This window comes from Cataglyphis hispanica, chromosome 16 (assembly GCF_021464435.1).
Source record: "Cataglyphis hispanica isolate Lineage 1 chromosome 16, ULB_Chis1_1.0, whole genome shotgun sequence".
Lineage (NCBI taxonomy): Eukaryota > Metazoa > Arthropoda > Insecta > Hymenoptera > Formicidae > Cataglyphis > Cataglyphis hispanica.
In genome coordinates, this window is record NC_065969.1 from 5,812,263 (window position 1) to 5,833,086 (window position 20,824).

At 36.0% G+C, this 20,824-nt stretch overlaps 1 protein-coding gene across 8 annotated transcripts in view; it reads right to left on the reverse strand.

Moving 5' to 3' along the window:
• The window catches only part of LOC126855359 (uncharacterized), a 119,303-nt gene that overhangs the window by 69,577 nt on the left and 28,902 nt on the right, over positions 1-20,824 (reverse strand). For 7 of the 8 annotated variants that reach the window (XR_007688226.1, XM_050602944.1, XM_050602943.1 and 4 more), the window contains one exon: positions 8,925-9,113. Coding sequence is in view for 5 of the 8 variants with exons in the window: in XM_050602945.1 (XP_050458902.1) it covers positions 8,925-9,113 (189 nt within the window). In the remaining 3 variants the exon portion in view is untranslated. Of the gene's footprint in view, positions 1-8,924; positions 9,114-14,728; positions 15,012-20,824 lie in introns of those variants that run through there. The other variant, XM_050602940.1, reaches the window with a different exon arrangement.

Below are 20,824 nucleotides of genomic sequence, written 5' to 3' on the forward strand. Positions count from 1 at the left end.
ATTAAACATTTATATCGAATAGAGAATGCTCGTCGACCAAGTTCGTTTTCTCTTTCTCACGTAGGCGCTCAACAAATTACAATGGACGTGACACCCTCAAAGGAGGTTATCAGGGTGAAAGCTAGGAAGTTCTTACATTTGGTCAGTGTCCAACTTTGGTATCCCTTTCGTCTCCCCGTAGCCTACTAAATCGCGTGACACAAGCGTTCCCTTTACATTCTTAATGTCTTCATCGTTTCTTATTTTTCCACCACATCAATCGCGCAGTATCCACGCACAACAACGCAAAGTTTCGTCTGCTTAATACGAGGAATCTTAAAGCCGATTTCATAATTAAGTTCTATGAGAATTTCAAGCAAGAGAAGTTTATTGAAATACTGAGATATAGAGAGTTTGATCAAAAATTCTCCTCAACAGATAGTTTCAAATAATTCCAAAAATTCAAAGATGGTGCGGTAAAGGTATATTGCGAATTGTACTACGGTATAGTCATCTGTCGTCTATATGCGAGCGCTCCGTAATGTGGTTATGCAACAAACACGTGTTTATTATATAACACGGGCGATACACAGACGCACGTTATTGTCGCATTAATGCAGAATGATGCTATACGGGGTTAAGGGATAGTAATTTCGCGTTTGTCGGCGCAACGAGTCGCGAAATGTTTACAAACAGGCGAGACTGTTCTTCTGATGATGCTCCTCTCCTTTGTTCCTCGTGTCGAATGAACAAAAGTCTTTCCTCTTTATGATTTTCGGTCATCCGACTCTGATAATGCCGTCGTTTCTCGAAGGGCGGCGGCGGCGGCGGCTCCTCGACCTCAATCGAGAGAAATGCAGAGGTCTTTGTGAAAAGGAGTTAAAGACACGTATTTCGTATCACCGATGACACAAGACGCTTCGCGAGATCGACGTGCTTTGAAAGGAAATTCGAGCGATACTTGGAAATGTGTCATTTGAATTCCTTACTTGTCTCACGACAGCTTATCGTGTGTCAATATTCGCGTCTCCGCTATAAGTAATATTAACGTCGAATGAAAAGTTGCGATCGAGAAAGATGCCGTCGTTTCTCCAAGGCAGCGGCGGCTCTTCGACCTCCATCGAGGGAAACAACGCAGAGGTCTTTGTGAAAAGGACACTTGTTAAAGACACATATATCGTATCTCCGATGACACAAGACGTTTCGCTTAGCGAGATCGACGTGCTTGAAAAGGAAATTCGAGTGATACTTGGAAATGTGTCATTGGAATTCCTTACTTGTCTCAAGACAGCTTATCGTGTGTCAATATTCGCGTCTCTTCCGCCACAGATAATATTATTATATCGAATAAAAAATTGCGATCGAGATAAAAACGCTAATAATAAATTCTATGACACCGTGCACGAAAGTAAAGATTAAATGTTGAACCTTACGATACATGATATAATATAGAATATACGAGAAAATCTTCCTTCTCCTTCCTTCGATCCTTTACTCTCGCTAAATTTAAAAGCGGTCTTTCTATTCGAGATTCTATTTATATCGAGATCTTTTCATCAAGCAGTTTTGCATTTATTCGGCCGGGCATATAAGACGTGTGGTTTTTTTCTATAAAACCGCGGAGCCAATATCGTCTCTTTTATTCATTAATAACGTACGGTATCGCCACAGACTGCAGACTATTGAACCGGGTAACATGCCGCAGGCATAATCCGCCGTCTGCACACGTTACGTAATACGAAGCGCATTTGCGTGGCTGTTTTGCGCCGAATGTTAAATATATTCGCGGTAACCGAACCTTTCACTCGCATCATCGGTGTTACGGTTGCAACGGATACGGCGAATGTAGGTTCCACGAGTTTTTCCCACTCGGAAAACACTTGATATTCACAACACGCTCGGGATAGTTATCGCGAGATCGTAGCAGTGACACCCCCTGGGGTCACTTTCAGTTAAAGGATAAGCAGCGAGAGTTTCTCTCTCTTTTTCACGTTAATCCTTTGCGAGCCGAGAAATAATTTCAAGAAACGGGACGACACTTATTTTAACGCCATTAGCTTTGCAAATGTAAAAATCAATTCTGTCATTCAAACTATACGTGTCGTAGAGATTTTAAAAATACAGTAACAAAATTATTTTTGTTTATTTTATTTATTAAAATTATAAAAATTATTTTATTCATTAAAAAATATTGAGAAAAAATAATTCAGAAAATTTTTTTTTCAAACAACAACGTATAATCCATCTTGATGTGGAGCCGCGCAAAAGATGAAGGAGATCTCACGAAAGAGTTATTCTTGTAGACAAAGTTACAAGTGGATTCTTCTTATTGAAACTTTTCTCTCATTCCCCTTAAAGCCGTAAAGTTGACCGCAGTTAACGAACCGATGATTGCACATTCTCGCTGTCTCGCGCGATAATAATAAGGCAATTTCCCCGTTGACGTCGGAGCATATCGCGTCGATATTGCACCTTCTCTTTCATAAAGCTGTTAAATTGAATGCGCGAGAGACGCGATCGATTCTATGATATAACGCGTTATATAATAAAGTTAATATTGTTCCGATTCGCTCGGAGAAAATCTCGCTGCTTAAACATGCAGCCTCCATTATACGCCGTTAAGAAGACGAGGCTCCCGTTGTCCGCTTATACTTGCGAGGGTGAATCGCTTTTCTGAGCGCGACACCCGACTTGGCTTCAACTAACCGCGCACAAAGCGATGTATCGTGGAGACACACCATTAGTGAGATGCATGACCGCACGAACGCGGTCGTGTAAAGACAACGAGACAAGGGTGCGTGTATACGTCAGTACCGTTACCGGGTGAAATCTCGAGCTTGCGGTACCGCCGAGTGTGAAATATCTGCGCGAGAAATAAATAGACAAAGGAAAGAGTAACAATGTAAGGATCCACAACGAAATTATTATGATCGATAAAGTAATTTCAATGTGCAAAGTACAGAAAAAAAAAACCATCTGATCTGTAGTTTAACGAAAAAGATACGAGTGATTAATTTGACCGTTAAGAATGGGAAAAATTTTTTTTAGAGATAATATGCATACTTTTTGGGGATAATCTAGAGCATCATTCGTTATCTGTTTCGGTTTACTTACGATACATCGCAGATTTTTGACGAAAAGGCTTTTGTAAAATGTCTCCTTGCGAAAAAATTGATTTTGCAAAAAGCTCCTAACATACACGTAACCACATGTAATCATATGTGTAATCAAACGTGTGCGTCAATGTGTGGATTGCAATTGCAGCTTTCAAGAGAGAGAGACTGTGCATCTTCGGATAAAATCTGTACGCACAATGTATTTGAATCTACGTAACATCCATGCGTATGCGTGAATGAGAGTTGGGTTATCTCGGAGAACTTTGGCATCTGAAACACGTGCTAGAACGTGCTTTGCTCTCTGGTCTCAAATTGAGACAAACGAGAAACAGCGTATACGGTGAGCTATCAAAGATGAAAAACCCGACTGAAAGTAGCGCAAAATTCTGAGATATCTCTCAAACTTTCATAGAGCCAAGACGAAAATCTTCAATTTTATATATTTATAAATAATAATACCTATTTTAATAAGCTCTCAGCAGATTAATATTATCCGTTCTCCCATTTCGCGTAATAATCAAAAGATTAAATTTTTTTAACGATAGAAATTTGAATGCTCGTCTTGAATATTTTTCATCTTGGTATACAAGTAGAATAAAAATAATTACTTTTCTTTTTATAAAAAGACAAAAAACAACGGAGTAGAAATATGGACAAGATAATCGCTTTTAATTACCAATAGCGCGAGGGATTGCAGAGTAACGAGCTTAAATAAATATCCCTCGCACCGAAAGCGGCAAGAAATAGGACGGAGGGCAGCGCGACGACGCGACGACGCGTCAACGCGGGTGTTACGTTAAGTGGATTAAAAAGTTGCGCATGAAAATGGAATTAATTAGCGTAGGACGCGCGATGCACCGATGTAGCGCGGAGAAACGCGACGGAGAAAAGCAGTTAATTAACTAGTCTTCAATTTACCTACGGGATAAAGTAACATTGCAGCAGCGCGCGCAATTAACCGCGGCTGTGTTTCCGCGGATTAATAATCGAAAGCCCGGTTAAAGCGACGTTCCCAGACAACGATTCTTGTCCGATCTTCGTACGATCCAGCGAGATCGACGACGAGTTATCCGCTCCAATATCCGCCGCGCAAAACTAAGACGAATTTCTACGAGAAAAATTATCCGTCACCGTAAATTGCAACTTTCTCGGAATACCGCCAAGAATAACCTCTAGTTCTCCTCTCTCGGAGTGAAATAAAAATTTGTTTACGGTAAGAGTTTTGTTCGGCTAAAAACTTTTGTATAACAATTTATCATCGATACCTTTTCCCTCGCGGAGTTAATAGCCGAACGTCCGAGGGAGAAAGAGAGAGAGACTTTCTCTCCAAGGACTGCGAAAGATACCAAAAACCGATAGCAGGGGATGCTCTATCTCGCGGAGGAAATAACACCCCGGGAACACGATGTACGGCCTGGACTTAAGTTATTTATAGACTTCGAGACAACGCGCCGACCATTCACTACCGTCCTCTCTCTCTCTCTCTCTCTCTCTCTCTCTCTTCCCCAGCATCTTTGGCTTGTCCTGCAGAAACATTACCGTACCTACAGCAAATTCTAGCAAACCATTAATTCTTTTCGTTAAGTTTCGTTGCATGTATGTTACGATTTTTGTTTATCCGTCCCGTATTAATTAGAAATAATATTTCAATTATCGCTGTTAAAACGTTATACAATATCTGTATAATTTAAACATAAAAGGGACATGCCTTTATACGTAATAAATGATATCTTTTCAGATAAGAACAATATAAATATATATTTATTTAAATTTATATTTTTAAATTATATTTGAAAAAGAATATTCTCTTTCTTTTCTCTCTCTCGTCATTTTTAATGCTATTGTAGACAATTCATGCAAAATACAGTCGATGATTAAATTATGACGATTCATTAGTTTCTATCCCGCCACGGTCGTAAAAATGTATTAAAAAATTTACTTCGTTCATACATGACATTTTTGCAAAACTATTGAAAAATTTCGCAAACAGACACGCGGCTCAAAATTTTTCACTTTCCCACTTTTGTTTGTTGCAAAAAGGCTATTTTCGACAACAAACATTTTTATGCACGTAGCACGAAGAGTGAAATAAACAACGAGTCTACACTGTCCTGCATTGATATATTGTCCTTCAACGATTCTATACGAAATCGGTACGAAGAGATTGAAACAACGCCTCAAGCAAGATTAACCGATAAGATTCGATCGAATAGGAACCCTTTTACAATCCTCTTCTCTCTCTCCCTATTACGGTTTCCACCAAAACTGACACTTCTCTCGCAAACCCTTGACTCTTTTTTCATTTAGCTCTTTCATTTAAATTTAAATTTTGCTCCGTCTTAAAAGTTAATCGTCTTCTATTAAAAAATACGTCCACCATTTTAACAAATATAGTATCTTTCAATTATTTGTATTCAAAGATAGATGCAGCCAGTTATGGTATCAATAATTTCGTGTCTCATTTATGTTTCGTTTCGCTGAAGATCGATAAATCGTTTTCCCGAGTCGTCGGCGTTCCTCGTCCTTCCGTCCAAACTAATTTCGCGCGTGGCTCGAATTTGGAAAAAAGCTTAGAGGAAATAGACTCGCGGCGAAAAGACATGGCGAAAATTTCCGGCCCGACATCCGATGAATCGAGAGCATTTAATCGCGGAGACCAAAGTGACGAGGGGCTCGCAGTAATTTTCGTCGAGCGCGCTTTTCTCCTCGTCGTTTCTTCTTATCATTTAAAAGCGCGTGGACGCGACAAGTGGATTGGATACAAAAGCGGTTATTTCAGAAAAATGAGAGAGGGAAAAAGACAAGATATAAAAGGTGAGAACGGAAGCGGAATTTCCACGGATAAGCGAAACTCGTCCAGGTCGAATCTCGACCTATTGCGAGACGGTAGGAACGAAAAATAGAGAGGCAAGAAATCTCGATGCCAAGCGTGATGGATAAAGAGACCGTTAATCACGCGTTATCACTCGCTTGTGAAGAAAGACGAAGGGGGATGATGACGCGTCGACGTCGCGACAGAAAGAGAAAGAGAAATGAAGAGGAAGAGAATGAATACATGCATTTTGAAATCTATTTTTTACAAGATTTATTTGTTAAGCTCCAGATTATATTAAATTAACAAAACGCAAAATTTCTGAATTTACAATATTCAGAAATTTTGCGTTTCGTTAACTTGCATACTTTTATTCCCAAGTTTAATTGAAAATTATCATAATATAATTTTGATGGAATTAAAAATTAAAAAGATAATTAATGAACTTAAAGAGAGAAAAAAAAAGATAACTTAAAAAATAGTATATGAAATACGTTTCAAAAAGTTTGCAAAAGTTGCACAATCAAGTGCTTTTTCGATCAACATTTTATTGCTATCGAGATTGCTAAATATGATAATAATTTTTCTTTGGAGATTATCTTCGATTGTTAATTTTAATTACGTTATATAATTACGTCAATGTAAATCATAAAAGCATGAAAAAGGAATATAAAATATGACGGAAGTTAAACTGTGCATGTTACAAAGGCTGTGGATGCTGCTACAATTTCAAGTATCAAAGATAATTCTGCGCGTACCATAAAAATTGCTCAAACAATTCTCAACGCGAGCAATTTACAGTATGACGGCATCCCAAGAATGGAGATACGAAGCAAAAAGCGAGATTTAAATGAGGAGTATGCCGACTATAAACAATGTGTCTCTATTACCGTGCATACAATTGAATTTGTTTTCATTATTGTGCGAAAGAGGCACGAGAGTATGAACTTCCTAGCTCGGTCGCCAAGAGCGACCGCGTTTTCACGTTTCAGCGGAAAGGGTGGAAAAAAAAAAAGAGAATAAGGGATGAAAAGTAATGGCGCGACGAGACTCTCGGCGTTGTTATGGTGGAGACGGCTCTCGGCGGATAAACTTATTTCACATAGACAATGCTCGCGACAGCGAAAAGTTCCACCCGAATAACGCAGAAAGTGCGATGAATCGACCAGTGCAGTGTGGCAATTAAAGCAAAGTCGCAAAGAACGAATAAAGCGGCCCGTTTAATTAATCTCTATTGTACGCGTGTGTGTGTGTGTGTGTGTGTGTGTGTGTGTTTGCAGATCTCAAAAAATATTCGCGATATAAAAGATTATTTCTTCACATGTGACAAAACACATTAATTGAATTCTCTGTTTCTCTTATACCTGCCACTTTGCTAAACCAATCTAATCATATATTGTTTCATTTATTTGCGCTTTACATATACATCATCGTAAAGTATCGATAATACTGTGTGAAGAAATTAAAATTAAAAATTTAATTATTTTTCGAAAAATATATTAGCAATAAGGCACTTGTTTCGGCCTGGAAATTTCTTTGCCAAGTTGCACCTCGAAAATGCAACGGTTATTACATGCTACTATTGAATCCGCTCGCGCAAAATCAATATCGCACTTGGACTTGTATTGCCTCAAGCTTCTGCTACACTAATGCAGTTCGCCGTTTCTTGCGATTTCTTTATAAGCGACATGGGTCGCGTAAGCTATGGTAAAAACTTGGGAGTTAAGAAGTTAAAAAAGCTACTCGCGGATATCCGGACGAGTTTACGGTACGTCTGTTCAACAAAAATTCCGAAGCGTTGTACGAGATTTAACGATGAGGAAAACTCAGAGCCCCTTTTCAAAGAGAAAAAGAGAGCGTTGAACAAGTTTCGAGCTCTCTGGGAGCTCCTTCTTACTTCCATCTAAACTACGTCGGCCTAATTTCGCAATGACATTAGACGGCTTATATTCACGAGCGAGTACCGTGTCGTTACCAGAAGCGGTATTCCGTGTCGCGTTAAATGACACTTGCCGCATCTTTGAATTATCGGAAATATCATTCGCAATAACGAAATTTGTGAGGATAAAATTAGCGAAAACAAAAAGAAGAATATCCGATAAAAAAAAACGTTAAAAGATTTTGATTATTTAAATAAAAAAATAAATAAATCAAAGATGAGTTAGAGAAGAATTAAAACTATTTGCGTTTTAAAATAATGGATTATATTCCTATAATAAACGTTCAAGAGACATTCGAGAGACAATACTTTGAAGAAGGAGCCGTAATAGGATGAAATCATGTAGAACCATATGATCAAAATTATAATTAAAATCTATCATTACTAAGAACTTTCAATTCTCGAAATTGATTGCTGCTAAGCACGCGATGTGATCGATCATCGGCGGTACATTAAATAACACATCGTGCTATCATAGAATCAGCAATAGAGCAGCACGATCAATCTGTTTGTCTATTTTCACGTCATGGTGCTTTAAATACCAAATATATTTCGCGAGAAAAACAAGTCTCGCTATTTTTGCGCTTTTTATCAAGGATATATTATAGATGTAGAAATCGTCTTAAAAAAGTATACCGTCCTCACGTATTTTGCTTTCGCATCTCTCTTTCTTTTTTATGTAAAAATTTTATTATGATAGAGTGAAAATCATAAGATATTTCTCGTTAATATGTAGAGAATTAATAATATGTACAATAAAGATAAAAAGGCTACTTGTGCCTTGATAACAAATAAATCACATTAAAAAATAAAAATATAAAATTTAATAATAATATATATAACAAATAATATATATATAACAAGACTGCGAATAAAAAATCTGAATAATCTCATGTCTAAAGACAAATAATACTTTTTTGACGATTTTCCACTCCAGCGTATTATGATTTTAAAATCTTATACAACTTTAAAGAAAAATCGTTGAAATAAATAATGTCTATTAAAATATATTAGCAGCAAATTCATCAGCCCTTCAGTTCTTAGGACGGTATAGAATATATACGGGGTTGTGACTTACCTTGAATGCAAAACGCAGCCGCGTTGCACCGTGATGTAACTCGACGCTGGTGGTGGTGGTGGAGGGGTGAGATACGTCGGTGGTTGCGGTGCTGGTTCATGTCTCTGAGAATGATTGTGCTGATGATTATGAGAATGGCTCAGGCTACCTCGCAAAGACACAAGCAGATGGCGATGTGGCGACTGCTCGCTGAAACATCAACGGGAAAAAAACATGGTCAGATGACCGATGCTGAAATTCTCTCACACGGTTATTCTTTTCGCCACCGGGTATATACCGATGGTACCGTATCAATGGTCGACCGTGTAGAGGGATGTCTTCTGTCGGTAACAACCAGCGCAAGATAAAATCAGATTCGCGAAATGTTAATTTTAGACAGATAATTGAAAAGTCGCATAATAAGATGGCATGAATTTATTAATTTCACATATGAGAATGCAAACTTATCAAGATGAAAAAATTTATGAGACACATTGTATCCGAGTTCCTATCTTCCTGTAATAAAGTAAATCTGTAGAGAAAATAAAACTATTATCTTAAATCTTCTCATATTATTTAATAAAAAATTTATTTATAGAAATAAAACATCCTCTCTTTTTTTATTTTTTTTCTCCCATTTCTTAAATTAAACTTATTATTTAGAAAATTATGTTATTTATTTTTGTTTTTCCTTTAATAAATATTAAAACGTTTATCATATCATTTTTCTCAAAACAATTTTAATACAAAGCGTTCTTATTTTTATCCAATAATTGATAAGATGTTATGAAATCAGTCGTGTATTTAATCTTTTTTTTTCAGAATCAAATCTAATGCTTATTTTAAGTGGCACGTCACGCCTTTATATTTATCGATTAATATAAGATATAATAAATTTCAAAGATAAAACATATTTTATCGACAATAAAATACAGATTCATAAAAAGAAATACATGTATATTGAATAATGTCTAAAATTAAATTAACGAACTCATTATTGGTGAAAAATTTTCTTTGTAAATAAGAGAAGCTACAATGCACAACATATCTCTCTTTCAATGTATTTCTCATTATGAATTTTTGTAGGACTCGATTTGTTTTCACACCTGCCAGTAATTACAGAGGGCTGTGCTCGTACTTCCGGTCATAAAGTACCATCGCACCTGGGCCCCTTTATTCTGAAATTCTGGTGGAGTGTGTGCATAATACAAGAGTTCAAAAACTGTAGTATTTGTTTGAAACCTTTTCAAATATATTCGAATTCCTGTTTGCGAAAGAAAGCATTGGTCCACTAAATTAATTACTAATTAAAAGATTGAGATTTTTTAACAAATGTAAATTTGCTCGTCATAAAAAAAAAACGTATCCGTCTGTTATAAAATTCAAAATAGAAATATGAGATTATAAAATAAATTTGTAATTATATTAACGCATAAATATCAACAATTTATGTAAATTTATGTAAATCGATATATCGCAAGTTCAATTATTTAATTCGCATTCCAATTTGAATCTTCTATAATAATTGCAAAAAGATTTAAATTTAACCAAAGTGAAATTCGTGTTATGGGTATAATAATTATGACGTTTCGTAAATAGATGATTTTATCGTAGTAGCGCGTGAAACTGAACGTGAGACCGGAAGTGTCGAAAGAAACGATTCAAGTCTCTTTTATAAGTGTCAAGGATTCTTATCTACCCCACCGAACTAGTTTCCCCATTTTATCATACCGCTATCACTTAGTCGTCTGATAAAAAAAGGGGGAAAGGAAAGAACACACATACTTCCGATAAATATATAATGCACGCAACAGTCTTCACATAAACTAAATATGCTTCTCATCACTCCAACGAGACTTTAAAAATTTCTCATAAGACGGCGAAGCATCGTACTTTGCCGACAAGTTTGATAAGCCTTAATAATCGATAATGATTCTGTGCAAGGCAGAACTTTGATTGCATACCATCGACCCGAGTATATGCTCCGAAACGAAGGCGGGAGCATAAACTTCTAAGAATAGCGATGCTTGGGACAAAATGAAGACTGTGCGTTTCGTGAAAGAGAATAATTAGACGCGCCGCGTCGGCGTCTTATCAAGATCACGCATGTAACAGCGAATTGCTAAATAATTAGACGAGAGCAAGAATAAACAACACACGAATACAATAGCCCGAGTACTCTTTTCGCATTCCTCAAGACTCTTTAAAAATGCTATTTAAATAATATATTGATAATAATTTGAGTAAAAAAGTGTTATTATAATTATTATGGTATTGCACAGATTTTCTGAAATTCGGAAATGTATCGGCCTTTTTAATCCTTATTAAATTTTTTTTTTTTTAAAGAGCTATATTTTTTATTTCATTTCTTGTTTCTCTAATTTTTTTCAACAGTTCGATATGTCGATATGGATAATTTTTAAATTTTTGTTTCTCGAATATACGAAATTTTCGCAAAAGATTATAAATTTAAACAGGAATTTTCGCTTCGTTCAAATTATCGGCGACTTTGGATCAATATGTAAGACAATTTAAAAATTCAAGTCCTAAAACCGCCATGAACACCGACGTGCTCGCGACGTTCGTAATTCAAGACCGTCGTGCAAGTCCTGAGAGGATTCATCGCGCAAATGTTTAACGGAGAGTCACGAAAGAACACAGTGGTGTTCATGTATTCGTGCAATTCCGTACCCGTATCTACAATAAGTTATGTGAACTCGGCGAAAGACGAAAAGGATAAACGAGAGAAGCGCCAGACTGAGACAAAAGGAAAATTGTCAAGCATTTGAGCGTATAAATATTTCAAAGTAATGTCAAAGACACGCTTTATTCCAGGCCGCAGAGCATACGCCTCGAATTTTATATATTTTACGAAAAATTACGACTCGCGTTTCTTGCAGTAAAAAAAAAAAATACGCACAATATAAGACGTAAATCAAAAGATGAATGAGACTACAATATAAAAAAAGTACTCTTTTTTTGTATAGCAAAGTAAAAAAAAAAGTACCGTAGAAATATCGAGAAGTTTCACATTCGAACAGTTGCATTTTCTGTTTTCCGCATATGCATCGATATTATTTTTAATTTTTCACTGCAATCTAAAGAAAACTGTAGCTGATATTATCGGGAAAAATTTTAATATAAAATGCAATATAGCAATACGTATTTCGATAATATATTATTAAAAATATCGCGTATGTCCATAAATTTATAAAACATTTATAAATGTGGATTCCTCTTTTTTTAAACTTGTTATACTGTTAAATTAGAGCTGATTATTAAAATCTTTTTCCTCTGTAAAAAATATTAATGCCAAAGAAAGAAAGAAAAGAGATTTTATTCATTCAATGAAAGTCTGAAACCTTGCGAAAATATCAGGAAATTCCAAATTGTTTACTTCCGATATTGCGGTATGGTAAGCCTTTTGTAAGAGCATATTGGCGCGTACAAGGATCGCTACGATCTTTTCAGGGTCGATTCCTCCGACATCGGTAAAATCTCTCAACCTTAACGCAGCGATTCCCAACCAGCGATTTGCGATCTCCGAGAGCTCGCAAATACGCTCCAGAGAACGCGAAATAAAAATTCTACAATAGAATTTATTGCAATTTTTTTTAAATGACAATAGCAGACAATACCATTTGAGTTCTTTCAACAAAACAATATTCAAAATCTGTTCAATAGCTTGTAATAAAATATCTTTAATCAAATATATTACTACTGGATAGAATTATTCAAAATTCATTAAAAAATATAATATTGATAATAATTATATATTAGGCTAACATTTTTTTAGATTTGTAATTTTTATGGATAATAAAGTTTAAAAAATTTGCATACGCATATTTATTACACTGCTTCAATATAATTAAAGAAAAGATTTTCAATAGAATAAATTCACTGTCTTAATTAAATATTCTTTGTTCTTTCAGCTCTAAAAGTATGAAAAAAAAAAAAACATCAATATGCGTATAATAACCTGAGATTTAGATCTAACGATTGTCAGAGAGGAATCGATTCTTAGTTTTATCTCACGATATCGATGAAAAAAAAATTTCACAATAATATCTTTTAATCTAATGGATTTATTTCTCGTTCTCATTGATGATAATATCACGGTTTATACTATCGCGAACAAGTCGTGCCATCATGCGCAAACTTTTGCATCGAAAGGATGAAAAAAAAAAAAACCGAGCGAAAAAGAGAAGGTAGAGAAGTTTGATAATCGGAAACTGATGACGAGGTATCTCCCTCGTTCATGCGGGCATTGGCTTCCGCGGCAGATGCTACCTGACTGGAAATTACCTTACATCGGCCAAGAGATGATCACAACAGGTCTTCCCATGTTTGCGATCGAAACGGTACTACATAAATAACTACGTCTTTCAAAAACGAAAACGTAATCAGACGAACGATGTTCCGTTAATATTTAGATAGCAATCGGATAAAGTTTATCTATTATCGTTAATAACGTGATAATCGATACTTATCGATAATTAAAGTACCGGAGGTAAAAAGTATATTAATCTTTTTATTTCCTTGATTGATTTCAGTGGTGCTCTTTTTTTACTTCTCTTTTATTAAAATACAACGTAAAACTCTTGCGATTTATAAATTTCAAAAAAAAAAAAATAGATCGTGCATCGTAGGAGGTATAAGTCACGTCGGTTTATAAATACAATACCGAAGGATGCATTTGGGCAATTCATTATAGTGTTACAAGTCATTTCGCTCGCATACGGCGAGCATATGCTCGACGTTCGAATGTTGCTGAAAGCAAGCAACTTTAGACACACACACACACACACATACAAAAAGATGTTCTTGACTTTAATAGCTCCAATACGCCATCATCATCGCGGTGGTCTCGAAAGCTCCGTGTTTTTTTTTTCTTTTCTTTTGTGTACAGTTTTTATTTTTAATTAAATATCGTTTCCTTACCGTGTTTACGTTTCGATAAACCATCGAACTTTTGTAAACACAACACGAATATCTAAAATTCTTCGATGTTACATCACGAGCAAAAATATTTTTAAAGATTAATCCGGATAGTTTAATATTGAATTTTTTTCCGTTTGTATTTACAAATCGTAATTGTCCGTTAATACAGATTAGCCGCGCCGGAGCGTATCGACGAACGCAATCACGATATCTACATTCGCCATTAACCCAGTATTCCAATCGGAATATTCCAAATCATGATTGGAATTCGCGCTATTGCTGCGGAAGAACGTTCGCCATGCAGAATTCTCGCGCGAAAGAACCGCTAGACATATTGGAGTCTCGAGTATTGTTCGGAATAAGAAATTCTTTTTATAAAATGCACGCGTGCGCTCCGTTTTCCTTATCTCCCCCAGCATCTAGCTATGAATAACTGCGTCTTGAAAACATAAATTTTTTTACATGACGTTAGCATTGTTGCGTTCACGCGCGCATAGGTTAAGTATGCAGTAAGACGATTACGGAATCAATTTCTCTCTGACAATTTCGTGCCGCGGTATTATTTTTGTTATAACAACCACGTCAACTTATACAAGAAATTTACTTGACATAATTTACAAATATAATCGAAATAAGTTAAAATTATTCGATTTAGTAGTACGTAAAAGAATTCACTGTGTTCGCATTTCAAAAAACAAAAAACGCGCAACGTTCGCGCTTTAATATTCATGTTACAAAAGCCAAATGCACTTCAATGAAAAATAATTCATTTAATTCTCACTTAAACCATTGCCGCGCGTCTACCGTGTAAGGTTTCCGATCCGTTTTGCGGTCGTCGCGCGAGCCGATCGAACGAATCCGTACGAGTGCGTGGAAAAACGTACCTGGGTATGTTGTTGCTCTTAAAGCTGACCATTATTTTATTCCGCAGCGTCGGGGTTAGGTTAGGCTATCACGGTGGTCGTCGGAGACGCTACACCACATTACACTTGGTTGCATATACACACGCACAAAACACACACGTAACACACTCACACGCGTTTCTTCCGCAATGCATCGGCGCGGGAAAAGAAAGAGATACGTCCGCGCGACCACGTGTACACAACGTTCCGACAATATGTCACGCGTCCTCTCGATCGCGCGTTGCCCGACGGACTGACTGCGCAGTCACGCACCGCGCTCACCGAGTACCGAGTTTCCCCCACTCTCGTATCCCCACCTCTTTTATCCTTTTTCATCCGTTCCACTATCTGCGACAAAGACGGCGAATTGTCTCTCCCTTTCTCTCTCTTTCTTACAGCGCCGCCTTTATGAATTAACTATTATTTTCTTATGAGGTTATTGTTATGGAATATTAAATTAAAATACGACCATATACGCATGATATTGTATATTGCAGAGTTTTTAAATAAATGTGTAAGCGTTTGCGCCTTCATTTTCTCCTTTTCTCTCATAGGAATAAAAATTTAATATTAATTTAAATATAAAATGTAATATTAAAAAACTAATTATAAATTAAATTAAATTGATAAAACTTATTATAGTTTGTAAACGAGAAAGAATATTTTTATTTTAAGATATATAAAAATGTTAATCATTTATTCTCTTGGAAAAAGATAAATGCGCGTGTAATGCTTTATTTAATTCACTAACAGTAAAGCAAGTTTCTCAAAGAAAAAAATATTGTAAAATCCGCCCCTGCCTCCGTTAGTAAATGCATTCTTCCGTCGTCTCTCACAAGTTCATTGCTTTGCCATTTCTAGCAAGCATATCTTTGTCTCATCTCTCTCAAACACATCCTCTTACTACTCCTTGCCAGTAGCGTATTTATGTATTATAACGCCCCTTAAAATAAATTCAATTTCTTATCAAGATTCTCCATTTTCACACACACACACACACACACATTGCTTGATAATAATTACAACTTACAATAAATATTTTTCTTCTTTTTCTTCTTTGCAAATCTCTCTCTTTATTTTCATATTTAAAAATTTTGATTAGAAAAAAATAATCTTTCTTCTTTTTTCGGAAGGTGGTTGTAAATTTATACGTTACTCGCGATTTAAAGCCGAATACATCACTGTCACTAGTAAAACCATATTACTGTCTTCCGTATAAATGTAGTCTTCCGCCGCCTCGTAAACGCAACGTTTCGCAGTGTCTCTCGAGTGTGCATCATTCATTCCATCGTCTCTCGGAAGCATAGCGTTTAGGGAGTCTCGTAAACGTACCGTTCCGCTAGCCTGTGTGCGGGTTACCGTCCTTTCTTTCATTGTCCCCCTTCAATCCGTCTCTGATGACAACCGGCGCAGCTCGCGCGCAAATTCATAGCTGGCTCAGCGTTACGTTTTCTTTATCGCTGTATATTCACGGCAGCGCATGTTTCATATAATCAATGTCATTAATAAAATTCAAAAGAAATATTTTATTATACCAAGTTTATCAGATGTAGCAATCAAATCTACATATTTAAAGTAATTGCTTACATAATCTTCTAACAACATTGTAATTCTTATTTTAAAGAAAAAATTTTTCGGAAGTAATTTATATCCTTTTCTTTAGAATCATTTAAATAATTATTCGCGAATAAAAAAATCAAATCGTTGAATGTGTGAAATAATTGCACGAGTAAGATTAAACTAGATTAAAAACCATAAAACTTTCTATTTCTATTAATCAAAATATAAAAAATAAATTAAAGAGAGAGATTATTAGACACACCCAAAATTACGTATCCAGGGAAGAAAGTTCATTTAACAGAAAATATTTCCGGGGGTTGGCATACAAGGGACAGGATGGAATGCGGGTAACGAGATTCTAGGGTGTGCGGAATACGACGCGCTGCTGAATAACCGTCAGCACGCGTTATTTCACGTGGATTTTGACGTAACATTCGTTACGCTTAAGCACCGGTGTGCTTTTACCGTGTATATGCAACTCTACGGAATTCCTTGATTGAACTTTCCCGTCACGTTCCATACCCCTTTCGGTTCAAGTTTCTCACTTGTGCTTCGATAAAAGGCCAAAGCTTTTCGATGTCTTCCGAAAGATGACGAGTTTTCTCCGTTGAAAAATTATTAGCCGTCACATTCCCCAAAAGTGAAAGTCCCGCTTCTGCCCTATTATGATTCAGAGAGAATTTATTGCAATTTCTATCAATTAATCCATATTTTTCGTTAAAGAAAAAGGAAGAGAGAGAAATTTATCCGCGACAAATGATTCAATCGTCATTAATATTCTAGAATTTTTTTAAGAGATTACATATAGATATTTCATTTAGAATTAAACTTACATATAGATCTTACATATAAATCTTTCAATTAGAATTAATCTCATGTTTGTTTAAAGCCCGAGAGCAAAGCATTATCACTTAATAAAACATTTCCTCGTAGTCGAGTACGTTTATATATAACTGTGTGCGCTAAATCTATTAAATAATATATTAAAATAATTAAACAAAGAGATAATTCAAATTATTCGCGTTGCGCACTTAGGTACACAGGTGTTTTTTTATAAATGTTCTTTATGATGTTGTTTGAAAAGATAGATAGATGAATAATAGGCAGGTTGAGAAACCCGAATTCTTCTCGTTATTGTAAACATGGGATCGAAAAAAACAACCTATTCGTATTCAAGGAGTAGCTGTAGCGTCAGCCGGTAAAAGTGTGTTTGTCTAAAGATTGTTGAATTCGAATACGAATGTCAAACGCAGGAGCTTATAGTGTTTTTAATTCCTTCTCGAAACTTTTGTTACCGTATTCGAAATCGCTTCGGTCGTCATCTACAACGTCATCCGGCTTTTGTATCCGCAAAGAGACACCATCCGGCTCGTCGATAGCAAACTCGATGTCCGTTCATTCACCGAAATGAAATTACGAACATTCCGTGGTCGACCCAAGTTGCTGGACAATGGCAATTTACACAATGTAGTCGCGTAAAAGAGCATAGCTTTTGATCCGTGATGGGAAATTTTTTTTTTTTTTTTTCAAATCTAGTATTCGATATGACTGACTACTCATGTTCCTTTCTTTATCATGTGCAAATGTTTTAATATTGCCTCAATTTATGCATATTCATCTTGATGCAATTTAAATTACAATTTAAATTATTTAATCTTGATATTTAAACAAGATAATAAATAAAAAATATCATATTTGATAGAAATTTTTTCTTGCTTTTTCGCACATTTTTGGAATATTCGTGACATATTTTAAAACATGTGAGACTCAATATAAAGAGATAAAATATATTATTCCGCTCTCGTATTGCACTATATTATGCTTTCTTAAATATTGGCCAGCTTTATTACCATGAATGGTTGAGAAAGATCGGTAGCGCGCCATTCAAATAACTTCTTGAGAAAATATTGAAACTCGATGTCAGAGGCAGAGAGAGCGAAAGGGCGGGCTATATTCACGTGGCGCGTATGTGCGCGAACTGTGTTTGGAATTTCAACGAGAACTGGAGATCAACGGAAAACTTTTGGACCATGTGACGACACACGACACGAATAGTAGTTGTGGGAGTGGTCAGAAGGACACGCAAACTACCAGAGCATTCTCAGTAATATATATGTGAGTGCAACAAACTTCTAAAGTGTTTCAGCGTCGCTGCCTCAAAATTCTCCCAATTTCGACACAAATTCACCCGAAAATATGATGAAATATCGATAATATTTTCTGCTTCCTTCGTTTGCTTCTTTCGCTTCCGAGTTGAAAGTGTGACCACGATATAAATTTCCACTTTGTAGCGTCATCATCCGTACATTATTAAACGAGGCAAGTAAAACGTCAAGGTTTTAGAGCGTCTCTCAAAATTCGGATTTTATTAAAATAAATCCGCGCTACGAAGGAAATTTGCATCGTAAAACAGAAGAATTTACATTCCTCAAATGTTGTAACAAAGTAATTTGTGCGAGCAACTTTGATCTCACCATATAAATGTATGTATATACACACATATGTATATAAAAGATAAAGCCATTGTTTATTAACCATCTTCTCGGGTGGTTCTGAAATCTCCTTATTCCGATGCAAAGCTGTCTCGATGCAGCTGGTGCAGTCTTATCTTATTGGTTTGAGCGGAACAAACAGAATATTCCAAAGTTTAGTTTACTCATACGTACATTGTGCGCGACTTTATAAGCGCTCGCAAAACTTGAGCGTTAAATACGCCACGTTAAGTGCACGCCAGTGCATCTCTCGAGTGTAATCGCTATATAATTGAATAATTATCGAACGTTGGCGTGGATTTCCGCAAAAGTCATTTGTGTATTGTGCGACGCGACACAAGAGACTACTAACAATAAGGACTCTGATATTCTCTGCACAGGGAATGAAATTCAACTCTAATGCGGTATCGTTAAGTCGCTAGTTGCGCCGGGGTGCTCCAGAGATTTAAGAGACGAAACGATAAAAGCGACGTCGTCGTAGCGCGCTACGATGACAATTAACGTGATTTCTGAAAATAGACACTTGTGCGGTCTTTACCGTAGCGAGAGAACATTGTACAACGTGCAAATTTAACGTTGCCAAAGTGGAGTAAACGCGCCCCTACGATGTCCACCATAAACGTGTCGCGACAAACTTATAATCGTCTCGGCAATAAAATCCGCAAAGCAACTTTGGTGGAGTCTCGCCTCCTACTAAATTTATGGACCCCGCGCTACATTATTGCGGATTTGTGAGAAGCTTCGTTAGAGTTATGACGAAAATTGCTTGATAGCTGTTAGTTAAACAAAAGTTTGATAAACGTTTCAACAGCACGATTGTACAATCTCTGTATAATTTAAGTGATAGTGCTGTAGTCATAAATTGTCATGGTACGGTTAAAAAGAATAAAGGTCGCTTTTTAAAAAGTTTTCTCCAATGCTGCTGCGGTGTTCCTCTCGGCCTATTTTTGTTTTGTCGAGCGGCTAACTGTATAATACTGGCATATTTTATAAAGAAAACTTGAAAGTTATGTGCGTCCTGTACATTCAACAAAGGATGCAATAGCGACTGGAAAGAACATTTATTAAAATTTCCTGAAATATTTACGGATTATATAAAATATGTAAAATTTTAAGTTATCATTATTAGTAGCATAAAAATATTTATTTTATATTAAATTATTTTACTTTTATTAAAAAGCGAGTTTGTGCGTTAATTAACCGACGAGAACCTTTACCATGTAAGAGAAAGGAACAATTCAGAGGAAAACTTTTAAGATAGAAACGAAATCGTGAAAGCGAGAGACTGAAAAAAGAACCTGAACGGAACATGATGATAAAAGAAGTCTTACAAAGTTCTCTTCTCGTCCGCGTTGTTGGCCTAACAACGTCGTAATACCTGTTCTTATCTTACCGACGTAAGAGAGGAAAATCTACCACTTCTTCAGCTTAGCACCCCAAATTCTATCCGGATTACTCGAGGTATGTGGGAGTCGGCATGCAACTTAATCTCACTACTTTATTACTCGATACTTACTTCATTTCTAAATATACAGCTTAAAAGATTGTTGAACTTTATAGTTTCACTTTATAGAAATAAACAAATTTATATGTCATCTTTCCTCTCTCGTATTTCTTTTTATATTTATCCTATCTTTCTCTCTCTTTTTCTTGATTTTATATTTTACAATATATACTTTATATAAAAAAGAAAAAGAGAAAATTTAATGACACATAAAATATTTAAGAGAAATATTTTTTTCTCTCTAATAAAGAATATTCAAATCTTATACACATAAAAGCTTAATTTTTTAAAGCTTTATTTACAGATTCTTTTATATGCATCTACGTGACTTCTTTGTAAGAGACATTTTATCCATATTGTTCATTTCAATTTCCCGGGATATCTCTATACAAGGCACCCGTATTTATTTGCGAAAGTTCAGAAAGCGTAACAGCACCGAGCACGACAAAGTGCACGGCACGCGCGCGGGGTGAAGAAGGTAAACGAGATTCACAACTTCTCTGCGAGAATTCGGGAGAGAAA